At 48.2% G+C, this 27,606-nt stretch overlaps 1 protein-coding gene across 6 annotated transcripts in view; it reads left to right on the top strand.

Annotated features, from left to right (window-relative positions):
* The window catches only part of ACOT7 (acyl-CoA thioesterase 7), a 149,265-nt gene extending 125,177 nt beyond the window's left edge, over positions 1-24,088 (top strand). For all 6 annotated transcript variants that reach the window (XM_007532755.3, XM_016192398.2, XM_060201366.1 and 3 more), the window contains exons 8-9: positions 7,246-7,430; positions 23,642-24,088. In XM_007532755.3, coding sequence (XP_007532817.1) covers positions 7,246-7,430; positions 23,642-23,746 — 290 coding nt within the window. In that variant the 3' untranslated portion in view covers positions 23,747-24,088. The remainder of the gene's footprint in view (positions 1-7,245; positions 7,431-23,641) is intronic.
* Positions 24,089-27,606: the final 3,518 nt, after the last annotated feature.

The raw sequence follows: 27,606 nt of genomic DNA, 5'->3' as shown, positions 1-27,606 counted from the left end.
TTACAGTGCACAAGGACTTGGGTTCGAGCTCCCAGTCCTCACCTGCAGGGGAGAGTTTCATAGGTGGTGAAGCAGAGCTGCAGGTGTCTCTCTGTCTCTCTCCCTCTCTATCACTCCCTTCCCTCTCAGTTTCTAGCCGTCTCTATCCAATACATAAATAAAGATAATACAAAAATTTAAAAAATAATAAAACCTACTCCTGAAGTTTTCTTATAAAGTGCCATACCCAGACTATTAAGAGAGAAAGAGAGAACAAACCAGAGCATCACTATGGAACATGTACTGCCTGGAGAGTCAGGCGGTAGCACAGCGGGTTAAGCGCACATGGAGTGAAGCACAGGGATGGGCGTAAGGATCCCCCCCCCCGCCCCCCCGCATCTCCCCACCTGCAGGGAGATCACTTCACAAGTGATGAAACAGATCTGCAGGTATCTATCTTTCTCTCCCCCCCTCTGTCTCTCCCTCCTCTCTCCATTTCTCTCTGTCCTATCCAACAGCAAAGATAACAATAATAATAACAATAAACAAGGGCAACAAAAGGGAAAGAATAGCCTCCAGGAGCAGTGGATTCATAGTGCCTGCACTGAGCCCTAGCGATAATCCTAGAAGCAAAAAAAAAAAAAAAAAAAACATGTATTGCCTGGGATTGAATTTGGAACCAATGCTCTAGCCATTGTGCCATTCCCCTGGGCTACTTCCTATGCTTTTTAAAAGAAAGTTCACTATCACAGGGAAGATAGCATAATGGTTATGCAAAAATACTTTCATGCTTGAGGCTCCAAGGATCAGTCCCAGACACCACCACAAACTAGAGTTTAGCAGTGCTCTGGTTTAAAAAGGCAAGGGGAGGGGGGTGCCGAGCAATGGTGTACCTATTTGCGTGCACACTTATCATGAGTAAGGGTCTGGGTTTGAGCCCCCAATCCCTACCTGCAGGGGTGAAACTGCATGAGTAGTGAAGCAGTGGTGCAAGCATCCCTCTTTCCCTATCACCTATTCCCCTCTCAATTTCTGTCTGTCCTATCCACTAGGATTGGTGGGCTCTATGTATAGGCACCAAGTCCTGGCAGTAACCCTGGAGGGAAAGGAAAGGAAAGGTTGTCATATCTCTTAGAGCATACACACTGAGCTGTTTTTTAAGTTTGAAATTAACTTTTCAACCTTTGAGCAAATTTTTATTATCTTCTCTGTTCCAAATCCTTGGCACATTGCTGAATACATCCCCCTTTCTCTCCCCACAAATAAACCCCTACCCCCCAGGGAGGAGGTAAGTACTGCCTGCCCTCCTAGTATGTACCCCTGGGAGAGTCAGCAGTTAAACATAGAGTTGAGCTCTCACTTACAGCTCAGACACTTGATCCTCTTAATCTAATTTTACTCATTTTCTAATTTTAATCTAATTTTACTTACTTTCAAGAGCTAAACATATTGCTGAGGTGCTTTATAAGATATATCCCTCATGCAGTCACTGAGGCAAGGGACCCCCTATCACCTCCATTTTGTCACAACAAATGACATCTCTCCTTGTACAATTATAAAGAACCTTGTGCCTGGATTGGGCCACCTGGGTGATCCAGGCTAATTTCCGTAACCCAGTCAACCTGTTTATCTCTTTGCTGTACGAGGTGATGCTTTTTGAAGATTCCAGGGGTGGGGCCACATGTTTCTTTGGGGGACATTGTCTCACATGCTGTAGTCTGTGAGATCATTCCCCCTGATACAGGCAGAAAAATTTTGGATTAATCTACTTGAAAGAGAAGGTGGTAAGTAATTTTGATAAGCTTGCATGTTGGAGACAGATAGAAGTGGGAATATCCAAATTATGTTTTGAGTGTTTGTAAACCTGTTTCTACTTAACATTTTCCCAATGGATATAAACAGCTCTCTTACTAGGAAATTGTATTATATAGGGACCCAGGGTCAAGTCTTTGGCCACCACATGGGGACAGTTTCATAAGCAGTGGGGAGGGTGTGTGTGTGTGTGTGTGTGTGTGTGTGTGTGTGTGTGTGTGTGTCCTCTCCTTTTCTCTCTGGGAAAAAGGGGTTTAAAAAAAAGGAAGAGCTTATAAGGAGAGGTAGAAATATCTGTTCCTGCTTGTTTCTGAGCTCTGCTCTTCCCCCATTGTGACTTCCTATGAAACCTGTGGCCAGGACACAGCAGAGGACCCAGAAGAGCAAAAGAGATTCCCTAATCTGGTGGCATCTGTCAGGTATGCTAGCCCGGCAGGCATCAGGGCAGCATGAGGAACAACCTGACTCAGCTTCCTAAACCTCTGAGAATAGACTATTAATGACAAGGGGACAGCAGCAGCCAAGCCTTCTGCTTTATTTCAGCCTTAATGTCTGCTGAGGAATTCAGATTAAAGGGAACCTTGGGTATTGGGGGACAATTGTATCCCCTTCTTAAGCCATGCTCAGATACTAGGGATGCCAACATCTGAAATACCCAAGCTGTGCTATATCATTTCAGCATCAGAGTTGTCAGAATCCCTGTGTCCTTCAGGAAGGATGAGGACCTGCATAGCTTCGTTGCCTCATGATTTGCATATACTGATAAGTGAACCTCACCCCTCCTCGCCAATCCATTGCCAGCAGCTTTTTGCCCAGTGTAAATGCACTTCCTACAGAGTAAGAGGGGACATCTGACTAAGCTATTTTAAATGTCACTTGCTCTTACTTCATTGCTGGTTATAATTCTTTTCACCTCTTCAAGACCCAACAGAGCTGTCTATAGGCACATTCTCTTCCTCGGCTCAGAGGTTTCCTGGAGGCTATTATTACAGACGTCATCGTTCCCGTCTTATGTCCATGGGGTGTAATTAGCACAGGGCATTGACCTTACCAGCTTCTGTGCCCACTGCAGAATTGGAAACTGAGGTCCAGTGAAATGGTTTTTCTTCTTCTCAGTGACTAAGTCAGAATTCAAACCCAAGCACCTCAGACCCAAAACCCACAGAACCAATGGTTCCTTCACTGTATCTGGAGTTAATCCAGGCCTGGGAGATCCTGTCTTTCATGGGGACACTTCACAGGGATCTTCAGGGAGTAGCCCCACAATTGTCCTAGGTGAATATGCTATGCCCTGTTCTTTTGGCCTGTTTCCCCCTTGAGCTGTCCACACCCACTTTTCTGTGGGTAGATTTTTTTAAAATTTATTTTCCCTTTTGTTGCCCTTGTTTTTTATTGTTATTGTAGTTATTGTTGTTATTGATGTCATCATTGTTGGATAGGACAGAGAAATGGAGAGAGGAGGGGAAGACAGGGAGGGGGAGAGAAAGACAGACACCTACAGAACTGCTTCACCACCTGTGAAGTGACTCCCCTGCAGGTGGGGAGCCGGGGGCTTGAACCAGGGTCCTTACAACGGTCCTTGTGCTTTGCACCACGTGTGCTTAAGCCGCTGCGCTACCGCCCAACTCCCCTGTGGGTAGATTTGATGTGTACCTTGGTGGAGATCTGCCAGTCATACCAGCCAGGGCTAATGGCAGCTTCAATACCCCACCAAGAGTGGCTTTTGTTTTTAGTTCTTAAAGGTTTTTTTAAAACTTTTATTTAATTTGATAAGACAGAGATTGAGAGGGAGATAGGGAGAGACAAAGAGACCTGCAGCACTGCTTCCAAAACTTGCAAACTTTTTCCCCTGCAGGTAGGGGTTGGGGACTAACCCCTCAGGTCTTTAAGCATGGTAACATATACACTTAACCAGGTGTGCCACTGCCTGGCCCCAGAAGTGGTCTTCAGCATACAGTCCCCTGACCCTGATACTTGCCCTGGTCGTTGCTGAGACAGCTGAATTGAACTGAAACACTGATTGGACTCAGCCTGGGGTTCTTTCTCCCTCTCATTTGGACCCTTAGTGCCCAGAGCTGAGTTTAGCTGTGACTGAAATTTCTCTGGCTTGGAGGGGCCTTCCTTGTATTCTGGACCATGAGTGGAATACCCAGAGACTATTGTTGCTGTGGCTCTTACTCATGATAAACCTACATAGTGCTTGAAATTTCTTTTAGTCAGTTTGCTCTTTCATTGAGTTTCTAACCAAGACTTGAAACATGAGCAGTCATGAATCTGGAAAGCAGTTGACAGACACTTCTGTGGGAGAGACTACAAGGCCAATTTTCCAGTTCTTCCCCAGCATACAATTAAAAGCCCCAGAGGTAGCATTGCGTCTGCACCTCTTGGTCTTGGAGTTGTTGCCTCTTTCTTCTTGTGGACAGGCTTGTTCCTGCTTCCTAGCTTATGCTCCCTGAGCCTTCTCTGTAATCATGAATGTTAGGGTCATTGACTTTGGGGCTGCCCTGATCTGAGGAGAGGTGCTGTGAAGACCTTTAGGGGACCATCTGCTGAGAGGGAATCCACTTCTTGACTCACTACTTGGAAACAAGCCTTGTAGACTCCCCTGGGTGCTTTGCATGCTACTCAGAAGTCACATGGCGCCCCTTGTTTCTGACCACATGGCCTTCCTTCCCCCAGAAATGGCTTCATCTGAAATGCTCCCTGTAAGTATGAAGTTGAATGTGGCATGGAATGCCCTTTTACTTTATAACATAGAATAACCTTTCCTGCTTTTGGCCTGCCCAGACACTCATCCCTAACAGTCACCACAAACCTCTCTGACTTGTCTGCTTCCCAGGTCTCTAACATGTCTTGTGGGCCTGTCTCCATGGAGCTAGGACACCAGGACTCCCCCAAGGCAGCCCTGGTTTCCAGGGAGCAGGTCCTAGCATCATGTGTTAGTTATTAGTAGAATTTCCATGAGGCTATATCTAGGACATGGAAACCGGTCTGTCCACATGTCATTTGCAAGCCCTGAGAACTAGTGCTGCCTCCTGGGATTGAGGACATTGATAATGACCGTACCCAGCACTCCTGTCCAGGCATGAGGCTCAGAACCACAGTCACCAGGAGAAAAACCAGACTCCATGGGATTAAGAGATGGCAGTGTAGGCCAAGTCAGGCTGTGGCTCCAAGTGTATTATTGCATTACCAAGAGTGAGGGGCAGCAAGAGGCTCTGGATTAACAAACAGCTGCCCCGTTGGATCCTTGATGTTCCTGAGCTCAAAGGTTGAACAGGCACCAGGAGGCCGGGTGGTGGTGCCCTAGTTTAAGCACCCATAGTACAAAGTGCAGGTACTCGCACAAAATCCCAGTTCAAGCCCCCTGGCTCCCCACATGCAGGGCGGTCACTTTACAAGCAATGAAGTGGGTCTGTTTTTCTCTCCCCCTCTCTATCTTTCCCTCCCCTCTCAATCTCTGTCCTAGTCAATAAAATAGAAAGAAAAAAAAAAAGGCCTCCTGGATCTGTGAATTTGTAATGCCAACACCAAGCCCCCCAGAGATAAATCCTGGAGGCAAAAAAAGAAAGAAAGAAAGAAAGAAAGAAAGAAAGAAAGAAAGAAAGAAAGAAAGAAAGAGAAACAAGGTACAGTGTTATGGGGATGGTGGACTTATTTTTTTTTAAGTTTTTTTTTTTATTATTACTGGACAGAGACAGAGAGAAATAGATAGGAAGAGGAGATGGAGAGAGGGAAAGAGACAGAGAGACACCATCCAAAAATGGGGGGAGGACTTGGACAGAATAGTCACCACAGAAGAGATCCAAAAGGCTAAGAAACACATGAAAAAATGCTCCAAGTCTCTGATTGTCAGAGAAATGCAAATCAAGACAACAATGAGATACCACTTCACTCCTGTGAGAATGTCATACATCAGAAAAGGTAACAGCAGCAAACGCTGGAGAGGGTGTGGGGTCAAAGGAACCCTCCTGCACTGCTGGTGGGAATGTCAATTGGTCCAACCTCTGTGGAGAACAGTCTGGAGAACTCTCAGAAGGCTAGAAATGGACCTACCCTATAATCCTGCAATTCCTCTCCTGGGGATATATCCTAAGGAACCCAACACATCCATCCAAAAAGATCTGTGTACACATATGTTCTTGGCAGCACAATTTGTAATAGCCAAAACCTGGAAGCAACCCAGGTGTCCAACAACAGATGAGTGGCTGAGCAAGTTGTGGTCTATATACACAATGGAATACTACTCAGCTGTAAAAAATGGTGACTTCACCGTTTTCAGCCGATCTTGGATGGACCTTGAAAAAATCATGTTGAGTGAAATAAGTCAGAAACAGAAGGATGACTATGGGATGATCTCACTCTCAGGCCGAAGTTGAAAAACAAGATTAGAAAAGAAAACACAAGTAGAACCTGAACTGGAATTTGCGTATTGCACCAAAGTAAAAGACTCTGGGGTGGGTGGGTGGGTGGGGAGAATACAGGTCCATGAAAGATGATGAATGACATAGTGGAGTTGTAATTTTAAATGGGAATCTGGGGAATGTTATGCATGTACAAACTATTTTTTAAATTTTTTTTTATTACTGGACAGAGACAGAGAGAAATAGATAGGAAGAGGAGATAGAGAGAGGGAAAGAGACAGAGAGATACCTGCAGCCCAGCTTCACCACTCATGAAGCTTTCCTCCTGCAGGTGGAGACCAGGGGGCTTGAACCTGGGCCCTTGCACACTGTGATGTGTGCACTTAACCAGATGTGTCACCACCTGGTCCAGGGATGGTGGATTTTTGAACTTCATCACAATCCACAAGGTATTGTGGTGCAGAGAGGTGATAAGTATCTGGGCAGCTGACCAGCATAGATCACAGGAAGGCATGTGTCCTCAGCTGAGAGGGGAGCTCTGGTCCAGGACAAAAGCATCGGAGGAAAAGACACACAGCCCCTCAACCTAGGACAGATGAGGCAGTGTTGGGGATTGGTGCACATGGGGTTGTATGGGCTAAAACGATGCAGGCTTTAGCTCAGGAGTCATAAAGTCATAGTCAACATGGCAGGTTGGCCCAACCAAGCATCTGCTGTTGCTATCAGACCAGAACTGGGAATGTGGGGTAGCCAAGGAACAGGGAGCCAAGAGAAGTTTCTGTAGTGGTACTCAGAGCAACATGGCGGGCAGCTGCATGGCTCAGTAGCACAGCAAGGCCAAGGTATGCACAGCACACTGTCAAGTTTGCCCTCAGCTTTAAAGTTTATGTACATGGTGAAGTGTTTGTCTGTTCACCAGAAATATAAGCCTTCATGGACTTCTAATGAGGCATTTTAATATGTTGTTGCTTTCATGTCCCAGTAGCTGGTAGGGTGATCCGTGCCATCTAACCAGGTGTCATTAACATCCTGAGTACCTTCGGTATCTGTGCCTTCCCGCCCTCCCTGACCTGCCGTCTGTGCTCTGTAGGGTGTGTCATCACCATCTCTGGGCGCATGACCTTCACCAGCAACAAGTCCATGGAAATTGAAGTTCTGGTAGACGCTGACCCCGTAGTGGACGACTCACAGAAGCGCTACCGGGCTGCCAGTGCCTTCTTCACCTATGTGTCCCTGAGCCAGGAGGGCAAATCACTGCCTGTGCCCCAACTCGTGGTGAGTAACCACCTCCATTTCACCTGTCTCATGGTACTGATGGCCTTCAATACTCTGCTCCTGGGAGAAAAACAATCATGTGAACCTGTCCTGGGTGGTGGTCTCAGCTGAGGTGCAGGGCAAATGCAAGGGTCTTTCTTCACAAGGTTAGTGTTCCCTCTCATGGGGCTTATGTATTGCGGTGTGTGTGAGTGTTAGAGGGGTAGGGCCCAGCTGCAGGGGTGAGTTCTTGAGGTTCCCTTTGCCTTTGTCTTCTGCATGATATGGACCAAGACTCAACCCTGCATTGCCAGGCTGGGTGTCTGGGTCTCCTGGCCTTTTCCTGCCTCAGCCTCATACCAAGGTGATTCAGACAGAGACAGTGAGCATGTGGAGTTGGGGGCTCTGGCCCAGGCACACTCTGTGGAGCGTCACAGCCACCAGCATTCTATCAGCCAAGTCTTGGACCTCCACACCCTGAATTGAGATTCCAGAGATTGCTGTTATCCCGGGTTGGAGACACCAAGATAACTAGGGGTGTGGCTTCAATAACATTTTCTTAATTTGGTAAAGAAAATGTTGGGTCCATGGAACATTTTGTGATTTTCCTCTTCCTGGCCTCCCCAGCCCATTCTTCAGCTCTTGGCACCTTTGATTCCCCAGTGTTTAAAGCTACAATCCCAGGAGACTTCTAGGTTCCCACTGACATCTACCCTGTCCTTCCCTCTCTCACTTGCATAACCTCCATTTCTCATAATACCAAAGTCAAGTCTTTGTCACATGTCCAGATCTTGTCACTTTCTGGTGTACTTAGAAGAAACGCCAAGTTTTCACCTGCACCTTGAGGCTCTGCCACCCCAGCCCACTCCATGGGACCCCCCCTTGGGACCTTCTGATTATACCTCCACCACTCTGCACAAGCATCCTGCCTCCTTCAGGGCTGAGTCCTAATCACCTGACCCAATATCACCTCCTGGGAGGAGTCCTCCCTGACCATCTCCGGCAAGTGTTGTAGTCATTGACCTCTGTCTGAGTGCCGGGTCACACCCTACTTCCATGTCCACCTGTCTCTGTACCCCTGTATCCCCTAGTTTGGGTTCATGGTCATTGGTCTGTCTTTGCCACTGGGCAGAGGACAGGGTCACAGGACCTAGGACAGTCTTGATACTGACATTTCCTTTCTGAAAAATGCATAAATCCTTTTATAAACACAGCCCAATCCAAATTGGCCATCTAGATGCTCAGAGGAATAAAGGAATGTGCCAGACTTGTGGCTTTGGGCTAGGGTCCTGGAGTGGGCAGGAATCCTCAGGAAGGCCTGAGGGGCCTGTGCAATGTGGTGAAGCCCATTTGCTGGAATCTGACAACTTTGCAAATGCTGCACTGAGGGTCAGAATTCCAGGGGGCTGAAGAGTCAGAGCAGCAATAGGGAAAGTGGTTAATGGTGAGGACAGACACATCTGACTAGAGTGCTTAGTGGTTATAGTGAAGAACACATAAGTGAGCAACTTCATTTCTGAACTGGGGGACTGGTAAAATAGTTCATTTGGATAGAGCGCTGCTTTGCCATGTACATAGCCCAGGTACAGCCTGGTCCCCACCACATTAGTAGACAAAGCTTTGTTACTATGATCTCTTTTACTCTCTCCATTTTTGTCTGTCTTGGAACAGCGAAGCCTCCCTCGGTGATGACCAAAAAATAGCACACAACCCTGGTCAGAGCCCAAGACCACCAAGAATGAACACCTTCAAGAGCCTCCCAGCTTTGGCTGGATTCACAGGGTCTCACTTAGGCCGGAGCACCCCTGACTCAGGGTTCTGTCATGTACAGGTGCCCCTCAGATGGGTCCCAATCAGTGCCTACCCCTCCTCAAGTAGTTCCAGACCACAAGCCTCAGGCATCATCTGTGCCTGTGGTTTGCTCCCAAATTGACCTTGCCAGCTTGACGTTTCCCAGGTTTCCTGCAGCACCTTAGGCACAGTTTATCCATTTGCCCTTTCACTTGTCATCTCCACCATCATCTGCTGGTCCTTGATCCCACATGGAAACAGCAAGAACCCTCCTATAGTGGAATGGTGCTTTGTCCTCACTGTGTCTCTGCAGTTTCACACTCTCTCTCCTAAAAATGGGGGAAAAGTTGGGCTGGTGAGGTGATGTATATGCCAGCAGCCCTGAGTCCCATCTCCAGTACCATACCAAAAAGAAATTAATTATTAAAAAGTTTCAAGGTGGGAGTTGAGCGGTAGCGCAGCGGGTTAAGCGCAGGTGGCACAATGGTGAAGCAGGCCTGCAGGTGTCTGTCTTTCTCTCCCCATCTCTGTCTTCCCATCCTTTCTCCATTTCTCTGTCCTAACAATGACATCAGTAACAATAGGGAGTTGGTCGGTAGCTCAGTGGGTTAAGCGCACAGTGGCGCAAAGCACAAGGACCAGCAGAAGGATCCCAGTTCAAGCCCCTGGCTCCCCACTTGCAAGGGAGTAGCTTCACAGGTGGTGAAGCAGATCTGCAGGTGTCTGTCTTTCTCTCCCCCTCTCTGTCCTCCCCTCCTCTCTCCATTTCTCTCCGTCCTATCCAACAACAACATCAATAACAACAATAATAACTACAACAATAAAACAAGGGCAACAAAAGGGAATAAATAAATAAATATTTAAATAATTTTTAAAATAACAACAATAACTACAACAACAATAAGACAAAAAGGAAAATAAATAAATAAATATTTTTTAAAAATTTTTTTAAAAAAAGTGGTCCAGGAGGTGGCACAGTGAATAAAGCATTGGATTCTCAACCATGAGGTCCTGAGTTTGATTCCTGGCAGCACATGTACCAGAGTGATGTCTGGTTCTTCCTCTCTTCCTATCTTTCTCATGAATAAATAGATTATTTAAAAAAAAATAATTTAAAAAGGTTCCAAGGACAAACTCCATGCAAGAGCTCCTTTCTTTTTTTTTATTTTTTTTTTTAATATTTATTTTCCCTTTTGTTGCCCTTGTTGTTTTTTATTGTTGTTGTAGTTATTGTTGTTACTGATGTCATCATTGTTGGATAGGACAGAGAGAGATGGAGAGTGGAGGGGAAGACAGAGAGGGGGAGAGAAAGATAGACACCTGCAGACCTCCTTCACTGCTTGTGAAGTAACTCCCCTGCAGGTGGGGAGCCAGGGTCTTGAGCCAGGATCCTTACGCCAGTCCTTGCGCTTTGCACCATGTGCGCTTAACCCACTGCACTACCACCCGACTCCCACAAGAACTGCTTTCAAAGGAACCTAGAGAGGCCAGGTGGTGGCACTTGATTGAGTGCACATCTTACAGTGCATAAGGACCCAGGTTCAATCCTCCCGTCCCCACCTGTAGAGAGAAAGCATTTTGAGTAGTGAAGCAGGTCTGTAAGTGTCTCTCTCCCTCTCCCTCCCTATCTCCCACTACCTTCTCAGTTTCAGGCTGTCTCCATAATTTATTTATAATAAATAAAGATAATAAAAAATTTAAAAAATCAAAGGAGCCTAGAGTTGGGGAGAAAAAGGAGCCATTTCTCTAGCACCTTCTTTGGGAATAGAACCAGAAACTTAGAGAGAGGGGATGAGGCATACCAAGACCTGCCAGGGCCCAAGAACCAACCTCCTTTCCTCCCAGAACTTTTTTCTCAAGTCTGGCAAGGGGCCAGGCCCTGTAGGACTTCACAAGTGGGAATGAGACTAAGAGTCCAATGGGCCATCTTCCATTCTGAACAACTTCAGCTTAAGTAAATGCACACTGACAAGGTATTCTGGTAGATCCACAGTTGGAAGCCCCACTACTCAGGTGCCTACCATCCCAGAGCTCATCCAGCCAGGGAGGTCAGTGCTACTAGTCTCAGATGAGGGCACCCTGTGGTCAAGGGAGTCCCCAGGGGACACCTGTGACTGAGAGCCTTCCTAGGACTGGGCCCAGTCTATGTGTCCACAAAGCTCTTTGAGATCTACCCAGAAATATGTAGCAGGAGATAGTGACTGCTCCCCTGTGTTTCCGGGGTCCAAAGTTGGTGAGCTTCCTGTCAAACCAGCTAGTATTCCTCATTAACTAGAGATGGCCTTGGATTTCTCACTGAGGTGTCCTGGGGTCCAGCCTCAGTCCAAGAGGTTGAACAGTCCACGTTCCAAGCTAGCTTTCACCCTTGGCCTTGAGGACACCAGTACTGTTTTCTGTCTCCCCGAGCACACATATGCACCTTGAGGCCAGGAGTATGTGCCACGATGCTCCCCCCCCCCCCCCACATCTTTAGCACTTCCTCAACCTCCATCCTATTTTAGCTGCATCCCCAGGGCCTGGCTGACATGAAGACTGAGCCTCAGAGCCTCACTATTTGGAGGTACTTCTTGATGAATGTTTTATGTCAGGGAAGGCCAGTGCACTAGTTCAGCAGCTGCTTACACTCTATCAGAGGAGGTAGACAAGTGTGAACCCCGCTGCCAATCTGGACCCTAGCCGCCACTAGGCTAGGGTCTTGCCAGCCGCCCTGTCTCCTTGCCCACCTCCCGCCAGGTGGGGGACAAGTGAGCCCCAATGACTGTGTAGGGAGACACAGAGGAATTCTCAGTGGCTCCCTGGGGACTTGACACCTCCAATTAGTGATTTGCATACAGGCTTGGGCATAGAAAGCACTTTCAGCCTTCTGAAAGATGTGAAGCAAAGTACCTTCATTCCTATGGCTCAGATGTAAGTGCTGTAATCCTGAGGGCTCTAGTGAAGACAGAGCCACCTGTCTCCATTTAAGGACATGGGAGTGAGGGGACATCCTATTGCCTTTGACAAAGGATTCTTCCTTAGGGAGATGGGGAGCCTGATCCATCTCAAGTGGAATGTCAGAGCTGCTTCTGGATGAGCACTATAATCCATCTATTTCCATGGATCTTCTGGAAGATGGAAGTTTCTTCTAATCAGCCATGGCCCAGCTGCACAGCCATGTCATGTGGGACACCAGGAAAAGTCATCAAAGCAGGATGGCTTTGCTCCCAGAAAGGCCAAAACACAGAACACACTGCACTGGCACAGAGGGTCTTGGCTATTGCTCACAGACCTCCAGTTTACCATGGAGAGTTGACACATGGCGAACAGAGGCAAAGACCAGAGTCCCTGTTGACAGCCACTGAAATAACAAAAATATTTTCTAGATCAAAGCAGGAGGCCATGAAGAAATCAGGTCTCTTGGTCTCTCTTCCTTGGAGAGGAGATTCACTCAATGGCAGAGATCCACCAAGAAGGCACTAAAAATGTGTACTTGGTTGCTTTGTTGGCAGTCAGATTCTTCCACCCAAGGTCCCCAGTATCATATTCAGCTCTTTTGTCTCCTGGGAGGGACAGATATGAGCATCCTAGGTACCCCTGAAGACAAGTCTAGTTCTGGGATGACTGTCCTGTGCTGTAGTGTCCAGTCTAGGGATTTAGGTCGAGTATACTCCCTCTCAGTCAAAAGACTCTGACACCAACACCAGATATGACCTGCTGAGGTCACAAGGCCCATGCTGAGAGTGGACTGTTGCTACCAGAAGCTACCCATCAAGATACCTGATGGCTGTTTCTCTGGGACAAGTGCCTTGTGGGGGGTGGGGAATACACTTGAGGGTCAGGCTGGGCCAGTCCACTGTTCCTGTTCCTTCCAAAGACCATTAATCTTCAGTGAGTTCAGTCATTGTCACAGGAGATTGCAGAAGCCACCCAACTGCTCCTGGGCTACCCTGCTAACCCAGCAAGTCATTTCTGTCTGTGGACCTCAAGGAAGGGCATCAGGGAAGGAGGCATTTGTTTGTTTGTTTGTTTATTTATTTATTTTTGTGGCCTCCAGGGTTATTGCTGGGGCTCAGTGCCTGCACCACAAATCCACTGCTCCTGGGGGCTCTTGTTATTGTTGTTGTTGTTGTTATTGATGTCATTGTTGTTGGCTAGGACAGAGAGAAATGGAGAGAGGAGGAGAGAAAGACATCTGCAAATCTGCTTCACCACTTATGAAGTGAACCCCCTGCAGGTGGGGAGCCCAGGGCTCCTTACACCAGTCCTTGGCTTCGTGCCATGTATGCTTAACCCACTGCACCCACATGGCCCCCGGAAGGAGGCACTTTTAAGCTCAAAGGTTTGACTCTCCAGCTTGATTATTTTGTCTTCAGGCTCTTACCTGTTGCAGCAGCCCTATCACAGACCCTTGTGCATATAGCTTCAAGAGCATCAACCTGGGTTTTTTTTCTGAGAGGGTACACACAGGCCTCACCCTGGTAATGTCACTGCTAGACCCTGCTCTCATCACTTGGCCTACCAGTTTTGGTTCACATTATCTGCTGAATAGGCAGTGCATCCGGCTGGTCCAACCTGCAGCCAGCTCAACAGCCTCCCCTGCCTTCCTGGATGCCACCTGGGAGACTACTCAAGAGCCAACAGTACCCACTGGCCAGCAGGATCATGATTTCTTGTTGCCCTCATATGGAGTAAAGGCAGGGCAGGGGGCTGTACCTTGTTGGTGGCTGACCTCTTCTCAATCATCACTGAGTTTTGGTCTATTATATCCATCCCAGCCTAGATTAACAAGTCCCTGGAGTCCTTTTTCCTGTAGTGTCCATGATGGCCTAGTACAGGGCCAGGCTTTGAGCACAGTCAGCTCCGTTACACAGGACCAACTTCTCCTCAAGCACCTGGCAGCAGGGGCCAGGGTGCCTCTCTGAGCCTTATTCCTCAAACCTAAGCAGCAGCAGGGGAGGCCACTGCCACTACTCCTGGCCAAAGCAAGGCTTCTACATAGCCAACCAAGTCAAGAGGAACACAAGAGGCACCCCAAGAATGAAGGAAAGAGGGTCCCCATGAATGATGATTGTGAAATGGGATCTGAGGGGCCCCAAGCCCTGCAGTTGGGGGGGGGTCACAAGTCTCAGAGAATCTCATGACCCAAAGAACCTCTAAGGCCTCCTGTGACCCCTGCATGGAGCCCCTGTGGGCATGTTTGGAGTTGGCCTGGTCACTACCTCATCACTCCATTTCCAACCACAGCTCTCTCTTTATGTCTGCTTCTTGCGATGTGTTTAGCCCAAGTGGAAGTACTAGGAGTGATTTTTAATTGCTCTCTGATTTAGGGAATTCAGATATGCTGAGTAAAAACAGCTTATTAAAACATGTGTTCCTGGAAAGGTCTGGGGAGCTACATCAATGCCCCCACTATTGCCCTCCTCCCTGGCTCCAGCCCATAAGAGTGAGTCAGGGACCAGAATATTCCTGAAGCTTCTGGCAGGGCACTGCTCTGTCCCTTGGATCTGAATGTCTATCTAGCAGGCTTTTTGCCTTGTGGTGGGAAAAATGCCAGAATACTGACTCTTTGTATGGCTTGTGTTTGGGAACCCACAAATCCTCTTCTCCTAGCAGCAGGGCTGGGGGTGTCATGGGGAGGGGTAGATGAGAGTGTATGGCCTCCATCAGCCTGGCCCTCCTTCCCTCCTGCATTGAGCTGTCTCTTGCTGTGAGCATCTAAACTTGTCTAGCCTGCAAGCGTCCTTTGAAATGCTTTGTCTCTGACAGCTCAGTCCCAGCCTCTGCTAGAACAGCCAGTACTTTGGACCCAATTATCAGTCCACAGCCAGGGCTCCAGAAGAAAAGGGCCCCTTTCACCTTTTCTCCTTAGAACACCAATAGGTCTAATGCATGAAATATCAGTTTCTAATTGATTCTTTGCTCTGTCTTCAAATTCAGAAGACATCCTCTCCCTCCCCCCCATTTTTTGTTTTGTTTTGTTTTGTTTTTTGTTTTTTTCTGTATGATACCAAGGAATAAACTAAGGATCTAATGCATGCACAGCCAATCCAGTCTCCCCACACCAAAGCACTGACATACTATCCATGGAGCTCCCTTTGGTGTGGACCCGGGAATTGAACCCAGGGCTTCACACATGGTAAACATGCTCTCTGCCCACTGAGCCATGTTCTGTCTTGCCCCCACTTGCTATTTTGAATTCCATAGACCATGAATATGTGGCTAAGTTCTCAAGGAACTTGACCCCATGTGGTGCTGTAGAGGCAGCTACTTGAGGGGAATCCTACAGGCAGGGTTTGTAGAGGGAATAATAGGAAAAGTAGCCTTTTTCAGATTCTGCTGGGAACCCCTTGAAAGGTGGATTGGGGTGAGGCAGAGGCTTAGGAGGTCAGTGGACAAGGGTCACAGAAACAGAGTTTTCTGGTGTCTGCTGTGTCCTTAGCTGGAATAAGGACTACCAGGGGACTTGTAAGAACTGGCTGCTCTGGGCAGGGGAAACAGCATAATGGTTATGCAAACAGACTCTTATGCCTGAGGCTCCTAAGTCCCAGGTTCAATCCCCCGCACCACCATAAGCCAGAGCTGAGCAGTGCTCTGGTGTTTCTCTCTCTGTGTGTGTCTCTTTCTGCATCTCTCTCAAAAAAAAAAGAAAAAGAAAAAAAGAACTGGCTGCTCTGGGTGAACCTATCCTTCCATTGTCAGGACAATGGCCAGGGCAAAGGTTCCAAGGATGATACTCAAAAACACAAGAGGTCCCCCTCTTATCCTATGGTCTTGTCAGTGTTTCTTTTTTAAATATTTTTTAAATTTTATTTATTCCCTTTTGTTGCCCTTGTTTTATTGTTGTAGTTGTTGTTGGACAGGACAGAGAGAAATAGAGAGAGGAAGAGAAGACAGAGGGGGAGAGAAAGATAGACACCTGCAGACCTGCTTCACTGCCTGTGAAGCGACTCCCCTGCAGGTGGGGAGCCGGGGGCTCAACCGGGATCCTTATGCCAGTCCTTGGGCTTTGTGCCACCTGCGTGTAACCCGCTGTGCTACTGCCTGACTCCCCATTTTTATTTATTTATTTTTTTTATAAAAAGGAAACACTGACAAAACCATAGGATAAGAAGGGTACAACTCCACACAGTTCCTACCACCAGAACTCCGTATCCCATCCCCTCCACTGATAACTTCCCTATTCTTTATCCCTCGGAGAGTATGAACCCAAGGTCATTATGGGTTGCAGAAGGTGGAAGGCTTGGCTACTGTAATTGCTTCCCCACTGAACATGGGCGTTGACAGGTCAATCCATACTCCCAGCCTGTCTCTCTCCCTAGTGGGGTGGCACTCTGGGGAATCGGGGCTCCAGGACACATTGGTGGGATTTCGTCGAGGGAAGTCAGGTTGGCATCATGGTAGCATCTGGAACCTGGTGGCTGAAAAGAGAGTCCACATACAAAGCCAAACAAAGTGTTGACTAATCTGAACCTAAAGACTGGAATAGTGCAGATGAAGAGTTGGGGTGGGGGGCGGGTCTCTGTTTTGTAGATAGCTAGTAGGCCTATTTTAGTTATATTCCAAAGGGCCCGTGACTATATTAGTTTCTTCCCCCCACCCCAGCCTGAAACCTGATGTGTAGGTGAATCCAAGTTATTGTCTGTGGTGAAGATATCATGGCTGAAAAAAGGACCAGAAAGCTGCATCAGGGAAGAGAGTAGCTACCAAATATGGGAAAGGTGTATAAATATTGTTGACTGTAAACCCCATCGATTTGCTCTGATCTGGGGCCCATATTCAGCTTAGGAACCTATGTGACCTCTGCATCCCTGTAGATCTGAGCTCACATTCTGTGGTCATGAGTAGGAATGTTCCAAGCTGCCCCAATTTCAGGACCCATCTTCCTCAGGTGGAGCATAGAGTATGTTATCCAGTCTCCCTTTGGAGGATGGAACATTCTCTACCGTTGTTTATACAAGTTGAGGGCAAGGTCCTATTGGGGCCCACAAAGAGGTCTATTATGTTGTTCCTGATAGAGATGACTGGTAACATTGGGAGAGGGATTTATTTGAGGTCTAGGCCCTTCATGTCTGTTTGGGAATCTCAGGACTCCCCGACTAGGGCCCCACAGTGTTTCCATTTTATAAATAAATAAATAAATAAATAAAATACAAGAGGTCAGAGAGACAACTCACTGTGTAGGGCACGTGCCTTGCATTCAGCCCTGACAACCACGTGAGGTGCTGTGACACCATAGGAAACTCTAGTGGTGACTCTATCTGCTTCTCTGAATGGAAAAGCAGTCTAGAAAGAAGAAATTGTGTGCATGCAGTCTTGGCTCTGAAAAAAAAGAATAATATAGAAAATAAATAGGTCCTGGGAATCCTATATTACTAATAAGGCTACAGAAAGCACTGCCCCCACTCACACAAGTCTGCCCAACCTGGTGGTTGTGGGCATTGCTGTTGTGTTCTATGGGGACAATCATGTCACATAGCTGGAGCAGGAACATGTGCTAAGAGAAGCTATCAGGAAGACTTCTAGACAGAACCAAGAGACAGTGATATTTTCCAGGGGTGATATCACCTCACCTTGCCTTGCTTTTGCCAGTCTCTGCTTTTTTTTTTTCCTGCAGTATTATCACTGGGGTTCAGTGCCTACACCACAAATCCACTGTTCCTGGCAGCCATCTTTTTTCCTTTTTGTTGTTAGATATCACAGAGAGAAATTGAGAGGGGAGGGGAAGATAGGAGAAAAAGGTAGATACCTGCAGACCTGCTTCACCACTTGTGAAGCAACCCCCCTGCAGGTAGGGAGCTGGGGGCTCAAACCAGGATCCTTGCTCTGGTCCTTGTGCTTTGTACAACGTGCACTTAACCCAGTGCACTGCCACCCGGCCCCCATCTATCTGCTTCTCTAACCTGCTGTTGGCCCCTCAAACATCAAAACTTGACAGCTGGGGGTTGGGCGGTGGCGCAGTGGGTTAAGCGCATGTGGCGCAAAGCGCAGGGACCGGCGTAAGGATCCCGGTTCGAGCCCCCGGCTCCCCACCTGCAGGGGGAGTCCCTTCACAGGCGGTGAAGCAGGTCTGCAGGTGTCTATCTTTCTCTCCCCTTCTCTGTCTTCCCCTCCTCTCTCCATTTCTCTCTGTCCTATCCAACAACGAATTGCGTCAACAAGGGCAATAATAATAACCACAACGAAGCTACAAGGGCAACAAAAGGGGGGGAAAAATGGCCTCCAGGAGCGGTGGATTCATGGTGCAGGCACCGAGCCCAGCAATAACCCTGGAGGAGGAAAAAAAAAAAAAACTTGACAGCTGCACATACAGAGGTTATTGGAGGGTGGGCGTGGGGGAGATGGTATTGTGGGGTGATGGGGGCCCCACTTTGAAGATGTAGCCACCTATTGGGCTGATAGTTCCCAGATGCTGCCTAGCCCAAGGAACCTCTTCTTCTGGTATAGTGCCCCTCTCCAGGCTGCTGAGTGGTCCCTATAGGACCACCATTGCCTAGGTGATTGTTCCAAGACTCCTTCCCGTGCTCCATTATGAAGACCCGGAGCGGGTGCCCTGCAATGCTTCCTGACTGAAGCCTATGTCTCTAGGACTCACAGGAAGTTATTGGACTCACAGGAAGTTGTCCTCTCACACTGGAAACCCTCTTGGCACCAGCCAGTCCTTACTTACCAAAAGGACAAGCTATTGATTTTATAGAGGGTGGAGCTTTGTCACTCCCATTCTATGCCGAGTTCCAAATGCATGGTCTTGAAGCACTGAAAAAGCAAAATGGAAAACATTTGGTTTGCACTGTTGGCTCTGAAAGCCACAGGCTTCCCCTCCAGTGGAAGAGTGCCCAGGAGACAGCAGTTGGCAGGAAGAACAGGGAGGAGGAGGGAGAAGATGCAGACCAGGGCTGCCAGCCAACAGGCTGAGAGCCAGACTTGCTTCCAGAGCCAAGGGACCTCATGCTTTTGACCTGTCTCCCTGGGACCCTCCCTCTTGCTCTCTTGCTGCATTTCCTGCCACCTTAACCTTGTTCCTGGGGCACCACCTGCCTCCCAGGGCAGTGCAGTGGGTGTTCAGACAGTATCCAGCAGCACAGGTGGCCTAAAGTCCTTTGTGGCAACAGAGTTGTTCCAGGATGCACACTCATGTATGACTTCCACAAGCACTTTGCAGCCTCACCTCCAAATCACCACTTGCTAGGTGGGAGAACCAAGCCCTGGATGACCAATATTGCCTCTTGACACTGCCCCTGGGTCTTTCTGCACCCCTGCTAAACTGTCTCCTTTGTAGACACTTCATTCCTCCCTACTTTGTGCGTGGAGGCCACCCCAAGACTATGGACACTCAGACACCCCTTGCTGCTAGTCCATTGGCCCCTCTCCCTGTTGACAGCTTCTGGTACTTGGCCAAAATGTCACTTCCCACAGAGAAACATGTTCCCTTTCCCCTCCACTCCTAGCCCTCCATTAAAAACAGCAACAGCCAACAACTTATGTATTTATTTACTTTGCCGGATGGAGGGAGATGGCTGCAAGGAGGCAGCAGCTGGGTGGTGGGTGAGGGCTGTGTGCAAGAGCCATCTGTCTCGGGCTGTCAGCTCTACTCCCCACAGGGTGGTGGTGGCCTCTCTTAGTCACTTGTCAAGGAGTGTTGTTTATCAGGGCTCACAGTCTGGGGAGGTGGAAAAGGAACCAGCTAGAGGGCAGGGGCTTCTGTCACCACCAAGGCTGGTGTGCTTGGTCCCTCTCCTCCCACCCCCATATCCCCTCCAGGTGGCTTTGAGGGGTGTCACTGCCCAGACTGTCTTTCTAAGCATATGCCCTGAAGGAACCCTTCCAGAGCAGCCATGTGGGATGTTCAGCATGGAATTGGCCACACTTCCATGCCCCAGTGTCAACCTGGGCTCCTTAGAGCCTGGGACAGTAATATACCTGCCATCCCAGAGACAGCCCTTAACTGGCTCCTTCCTGCCACATATCTTAGTTTTATTCTATGATGATATGAAAATATGCTGGATACCATTTCAGTCTTTGAGACTTGTGTTGTCTCGCAAAATGTGGTGTATCCTTAAGGACATCCCATGAGCACTTAATGCATATTTAGGGAGTCGGGCGGTAGCGCAACAACAACAATAATAACTACAACAATAAAATAAGGGCAACAGAAGGTAATAAATAATTTTTTTAATTTTTTAAAAAAGAATGCATATTCAACTTTTTTTCTTTTCTTTTTTTTTTTTTTTTTGGCGTCAGTGATCCATGTAAATGTCTATTAAATCCAAGTCTATCAATAGGCAGTACGCAGTGCTGAAGGCAGGTGCTATCATCTGAGTTAGCTGTGGAATAGTTTCTGTCAGAGCTGCTGGGGACCCACTGCCTAGCTTCCCTGCTACTCACCAGACACTGGATTGAACCATGTCTGGCACTAGTCATAGTAAGAATCACCTGCAGGCTGGTCTCTCGATCTCTTTCACCCAGTGAGTAGACTAGAATCCTGAGTCCACATGCATATTCTGGACACTTGATCAGTGGCAGACAGGTTCCAGAAAGCCCTGCTAGACTAAATGAGCACCTCCAGACCTGGCTATGAACACTGCAAGTTCCCCCAAATGTTTCAGGAGTTTTGTTCATTTCTCTGGAGTCCAATGACAGTTCCTACACTAGCACCCTTGGCTCCATTTGCTACCCCTCCCAGTTCCCTTTCAGGCATGAAAGTCTGGTAAATTACCATTGCACCCCTGTTCTCATATATTTATTTTCATTAAAAAGAACAACCAGGGGAGTCGGGCAGTAGTGCAGCATGTTAAGTGCACATGGCGCAAAGCAAAAGGACTGGCATAAGAATCCCCGTTCGAGCCCTGGCTCCCCACCTGCAGGGGAGTTGCTTCACAAGCGGTGAAGCAGATCTGCAGGTGTCTATCTTTCTCTCCCCCTCTGTCATCCCCTCTCTCCATTCCTCTCTGTCCTATCCTACAACAACAACATCAATCATAACTACAACAAAAAAACAAGGGCAACAAAAGGGAATAGATAATATTTGGAAAAAAAGCTTTAAAAAAAAAAACAGGAGAATAGCTCAGCTGAGATTAGAACTTGCATACCTGCGACTCACAGTTCAATCCCTAGCATTGAGGGGAATCGAATCGTGTTTTAGCTTCTGTCATATGAAACACTTTCTCACATAATTTTCTTTCCCACCCCCCTTTTATTTTCTATAGGAGAGAGAGGTCTGCAATATTGCTTTATCACTCATGATGCTTCCCCTCTGGAGGAGGGTCCCCCACATAACATTTGTGCTTTACCAGGTGCTACTACCTGGCCTCTTTCTCATATAACTTTCATAGTAAAATAAGTCATTTTCTATAGTGTATGTGCTTGAGTGTACAGATTACCATGCATAGTGACCCAGATTTGAGTCCTCACTCCCCACCTGCAGGAGGGATGCTTCACAAATAGTTAAATAGGCCTGCAGGTGTGTGTCTCTCTCTCCCTTTATCTCCTCTCCCCCTCTTAACTTCTGTCCTATCAAATAAAATAGAAAAGGGAAAAAAAATGACCACCAGGAGCTGTGGATTTATAGTGTTGGCACCAGGCCCCAGCAATAAGCTGGGTAACAAAAAAAAAAAAAAAAAAGGAAAACAGCCAGAGTGGCTGGAGGGCTCTCTTCATCAAGTGTCCGCAAAGCTGCTATTCTTTGTGCATGCCACACTCCTCAAACCTAAAGCAGACCGCTGCAGGAAGCCAGGCTGGTTCTCTAAACACCCCGGATGTGCACTAACCAAGCCACAAGATTTTCACAGTTTATACCTGGTGACATTTAAAAAATTTCTGAGAAGACCAAAAAGGAGGAAATATTTGCTGTAACCTGACATTCCATTCTTGGCTGATTGTTGTCTTTTGCCAATATACCATTTGTCTGTAAAACACTTGAGCCTAAAAATAGCTGTTTGGACTTGATGTTTCGTGGATGAAGGGCACCTGGCCCATTTACTTGGCTTTCAGACACCCTCAAAGTGTCACAAGGAAATGTCATCCCAGAGGAGTTGGTACAGCCTATAAAATCTAAATCCCCAGCCACGGCCAGGCACGAGAACTGTGAGGTTGAACTTGGGACAGACAAATCTCAGAAAGTAAATGTCTGGTGCAGCTGTGGTGGGTGACCTTAGTAGCATCTAGTGCACTCTTGAAAATGATAGAGGACACCATTTACAACCCTATCAGGTGTGTGGGTATAAACCAGGACACACCTACCTTAGGCCTTTGGCCATATCCCAGCTGGTCAGTTGTCTCTGACCTTTAAATTAGACCCAGCTTCTAAAGTTACTCAGGAGGCAGCAGCAGAGGAGGAGTGATAAGGACTCAAAAGTGGCACTTCCTGGGCACCTGTGCTGTCCAGAGCTCCCTATCCATGAGGTGGTCACTATTAGTCCTTTTATGATAAAGTAGTCCTTTTAAGGCCTCCCATTTCCCCTGAAGTTCGTAACTAAAGAGACACTGGAGGGATAACTTTATTTTGTTTAATGGGACAGAGAAGTTTAGAGGGAAGAGGAAGAAAGGGAAGGAGAGAGGCATAGACACCTAGAGACCTGCTTACCACTTGTGAAGCTTTCTCCCTACAAGTGGGGACCAGAGGCACTTAACCAGGTGTGCCACCACAACTCCTGGTACACACCATAGAGTACACACATTACCATCTATGAGGAACCTGGGGTGTAGTTTTTCATGAGCAGTGATGCGTCTCCCTACTCCCTTATCAGGAAAATAAAAAAACAGCACTGGGAGGTGGCTCAGGAGGTAGAGCAATAGATCTCGAGAGTTCAGTCCTGAGTCTGGGTGTTGGCTCACCCAGTAAAACACACATGTTATAGTGCACAAGAACCCAGGTTCAAACCCCCGATGTCACATATGCCAGAGTGATGCTCTGGTCTCTGTCTCCCCCACCCCCAGTATAAAATGAATAAATTTAAGTAACATGGGAAGTGGCTCCACTGGTGGAGCATTGGGCTTGCATGCCTGGGGTTCCCAGTTGAATCCCTGGCAGCACACAAGTCAGAGTGGTGCGTGGTGCTCCAGCTTCTCTCTCTCCTTGTGTGTCTCATGTGAAACTCTTATGTAATAAAATCTTTAAAATTTCAAACAAAAAGGTACTGGGTATAAAGTCCCACTGCTCTGGATGTGAGAGTACCCACAGGACTCAGCTGTGAATTCCCACAGCACTCTTGGCCCCCGAGGGATTCCTTCCTGGCATTCGATTGACAGAGATCTGTCATGTGAGGCTCCACAGCCTCTCATGGCATCTTGGCCAAGCATCCAGGTCTGGCATACTTGCTCACATAGACATGTCTACCAGGAAGAGGGAGCCTGGGCCCTATTCTGGTACCAAGGCAGTCTTAGACCAGTGGAGACAGGCGGTGGAGGGGTACCACCAAGTCCATGGAGCTAGAGCTTCTCTAACTTTGTTTTTGTGTGGTTTACAGCCCGAGACCGAGGATGAGAAGAAGCGCTTCGAGGAGGGCAAAGGGCGGTACCTGCAGATGAAGGCCAAGCGACAGGGCTCACAGGGCCAGGAGCCTCAACCCTAGATGCCTGCCTTCCCTCCTTCCCTTTCTCCTTCCCTTTCTCTCTGAGGCCTGGGGCCTGAGCCACCTGTGCAGCTATCCCAGGCTCATTACACAGAAGTTACCCCCTTGGCCAAAACCCCCTTCACATTGAGAGCTGGTGTTGTGTGAAGTATTTGTCTCTCAGTATTATAACCTTTCCTCCTGAAAAACCTACACACCAAAGTGTTATTTATATCATTCCAGTGTAATGCTACATGGTATTTCCCCTGATGCCTAGAGGCAGTCTCAAAGCCCTGGGGACTACTCACGCTGTCCAGTATGTAAAGAACCCAGCGTCACTAATAAAGCTGCTGTTTGACTGGACCTCCATCGTTCTCGGCTGTTCACTTGGGAGGTGCTTATCTTTCTCCTTGACCTTCTTCCACTGCCTATCCCTTTGTGTGCTTTGGGGCACAGCAGCCGCTCCTGTTTGCCTGCTGGCTTGCCAACTGGAGAGAAGGCCCCTTCCTACCCGCTACTCCCACCAGGCCCTGACTCCAAGTTGGCTTTGTGTCCTACTTGCTTTCCTGTTCAGCTTATATAAGAGGCCATCTCTGAGTATGGTTTAAGGGCTTGGGGGTAAATACAGCAAGAGTTGATTTCTGCATGTGGAAACTACACCCTCCCTGACCCCTTCTCAAGTTAGTTCCTTCCTCTAGAAGTAGTCCCATCCATGTCTCATACCAGGCCCCAGGAGTAAAAGGTCAGGTTTCTGCTGGAAAACTTCCCCAGCTGCTCCAGCAAGGAGGGGTTGTTGAAATGGCTTATGGAGTCTGGGAAGCTCTGCATGTGTGCATCTGTCCCTGCCTGTGCACATGTGTATACAGCTGTCCCTGTCTGCAGTGTGTATGTGTGTGTCTTGCCCAGCAGCCTTGAGACAGATGAACTGCAAGGTTACTGCAGGCGCCCATCACTCTTCTCCCCCACCCCACCCACCCAAGCTGAGAAGGACACCTCTCTCCACCTAGCACACCCAGTAAGGCCCCTGGGAGAAAATACCCCATTTCAGATTGGTCCCCAGAAGCTGAAGCTAAGATTGACTGCCCACAGCTGCAGCCTTGCATGGGGCTCCCTTGAGTCCAGGGAGAAAGAACACAGTTCCAAATGTGCAGAAACAACTGCCAAGAACTTCGGAATCTGTCTGGGGCCTGGTCCCATCTGACGGGGTTATTTCCTGTCTTGGAGCTAGGGGAGGGAACAATGTTCACCACTAAAGACCACAGCCACCCCACTACACCCCCTTGCTTCCAGGTTCCACACATGCCTTGTGCCAACCTCCTGAAGGTTCCAGGTGGTGCCCTGGGAGTGGGGCTGCAGTGTTGTGGGGATGGAAATCTCCCATCTATGCAAATGTGGTTTGGGTGATCCAAGGGTCTAAAACCCTCCTTCAAAGGAGACTAGGAGGTACAAATACTATCAAAGCGCTTAGCATGAGGCCCCCAACCAGCTACCAGAGGTTAATGTCCTACTCCACCCGCCCCCACCAGCCTCGAGTGACCAGAGCAGGGGACTAGTATAGGAAGTAGTAGGTGGGGCTGGGGAGATAGCATAATGGTTCTGGAAAATATTTTCATGTCTGTGGCTCTGAGGTCCCAGGTTCAATCTCCAGCACCATAAGCCAGAGCTGAGCAGTGGTCTGGTCTTTCTTCCTTTTGGAGGGAGTCGGGCAGTAGCGCAGTGGGTTAAGCACAGGTGGTGCAAAGCGCAAGGACCGGCCTAAGGATCCTAAGAATCCTTATGGAAAAGCTTTAGAAGTATGGGTACTGTTTCCTGAAGGTTTTGTAGAATTTGTTTGTGAAGCCATCTGGTCCAGGACTTTTGTTGTTGGGGAGATTCTTTTCCAGTTCAAGCCCCCGGCTCCCCACCTGCAGGGGAGACACTTCACAGGTGGTGAAGCAGGTCTGCAGGTGTCTTTCTCTCTCTCCCTCTGTGTCTCCCCTCCTCTCTCCATTTCTCTCTGTCCTATCCAACAACATCAACAATAATAACTACAATAAAACAAGGGCAACAAAATAAAATAGAAAAATTTAAAGTAGTAGTGAGTAAACTGGGCCACTGGAGTGTGCTTGAGAACACAGGGGTGGGTCAGTTGACTCCTTACCAATTGGTCAGCAGTATAAACCAAACCCTGAATGGGTTGCATTTGCCTTAGAAATGCCACATTTGGGGAGTCGGGTGTTAGCACAGCAAGATAAGCGCAGGTGGTGCAAAGCACAAGGACCAGCATAAGGATCCCAGTTCGAGCCCCTGGCTCCCCACCTGCAGAGGAGTCACTTCACAGGCAGTGAAGCAGGTCTGCAGGTGTCTATCTTTCCTTCCTCCCCCCCCCCCCCCCGTCTTCCCCTCCTCTATTTCTCCCTGTCCTATCCAACAGCAGCAATAACAATAAGGGCAACAAAAATGGGAAAAGTGGTCTCCGGAAGCAGTGGATTCATGGTGCAGGCACCAAGCCTCAGTGATAACCCTGGAGACAAAAAGGAAAAAAAATGCCACATTTGATCTCCCAACTACCATGTGCCAACTTGCCATTCTTAGTGGCCTATTTTAATTTTTATAGAGGCAGAAAAAGTGAAAGCTGGGCTCAAACCTGAGTTGTGCACATAGCAAAGCAAAGCACTGTCCAAGAGAGCTATTTTGCTGGCCCTCTAGTAGTCTATATATAACCAGGGCTACCTGGGCAGGGAGCCGGCTTAACCACAGAGGGCTCACAATAGGTGCTGAGGATCCTGATGCCACACAAGGAAGTCATCCTCTGTCACCAGTCCCATCTTTCACTGTGGAGCCTTTCTACGCAGGCACCTCCCCTTTTGTCTTATATCACTAACACCAGGCTCCTGAGGTGCAGAGATGATAGAGGCAGGTGTTGAGCCTATGAGTGGGATAGGCAGTTTCACTTCCATTTTTGCTGGATCTGGACCTGGCCCAGAGTGACTCCTGAGGTCTTGTGTACAGAATGTGTTGAGGTCATGGGCTTCTAGAAGGGCAGGAAGAATCCTTTGGCCACTCTACCTACTGGAGGAGTCTCCAGAAACTCCCACCAAGTGGACTAACACATCCCAGTTGTCTCCCTCTCTATGTCAGATAGCCAAAACCACAAACAAGAGTGATGGGGTGGGGCACAGGTGATAGTGTGCACTGTGCTAAACACAGGGACTAGCCTAAGGATTCAGCTCCAGTGGGGGGGGGGGGGGTCACTTCACAAGGGGTGAAGTGCCTATCCCTCTCCCCCCATCTTCTCAGTTTCTCTCTGTCCTATTCAGCAACAATAGAAAAAATAGCCACAGGAGCAATAGATTCCTTGTGCAGGCACTGTTCCAGGGATAACCCTAGAGGCAAAAAAAAAAAAAAAAAAAGACAAGGGGTTGTTGAGGGACAGAGTCCTGGACTCCTCAGCTTAGCATTTGCTCCTGGTTCCAGTTTCAGGGGCCCAGGGGACAACTCAGCCACCTGGCAGCCCTATGGTGCATTCACTCATGATCGCTTTGGTAAACCCCCCAAGACCTGACGGTAGGGTGTTTTGTTTTGCTTTTTCACCAGAGCACTGCTCAGCTCTGGTTTATAGTGCTGAGGGTTGAACCTGTGTCTTTGCAGCCTCAGACATGAGAAAGTCTCTGTGTATGCTATCTCCCCGCCCTTGAGGGTAGCTTTCAATCTTTATCTAGGTCAGTCTTGCCTCCCAGAACCTAACTAAGAAAGGCTCCCGACTTCCTAGAAGTCATTGGTCCGCACCCCCACGCTCACACGACACTCCTCCCGGAATGTTCAGTGTGGACGTGGCTTCCTTCGGGAAGGATTCCCTGAGTCTCCCAAGTCCTCTGTTGCCCTTTGACCTGCAAATCGGG

Source organism: Erinaceus europaeus, chromosome 11, assembly GCF_950295315.1.
Source record: "Erinaceus europaeus chromosome 11, mEriEur2.1, whole genome shotgun sequence".
NCBI classification, from domain to species: Eukaryota; Metazoa; Chordata; class Mammalia; order Eulipotyphla; family Erinaceidae; genus Erinaceus; species Erinaceus europaeus.
The sequence above is the reverse complement of the archived record's forward strand: the minus strand, read 5'-3'. Positions and strand labels throughout refer to the sequence as shown.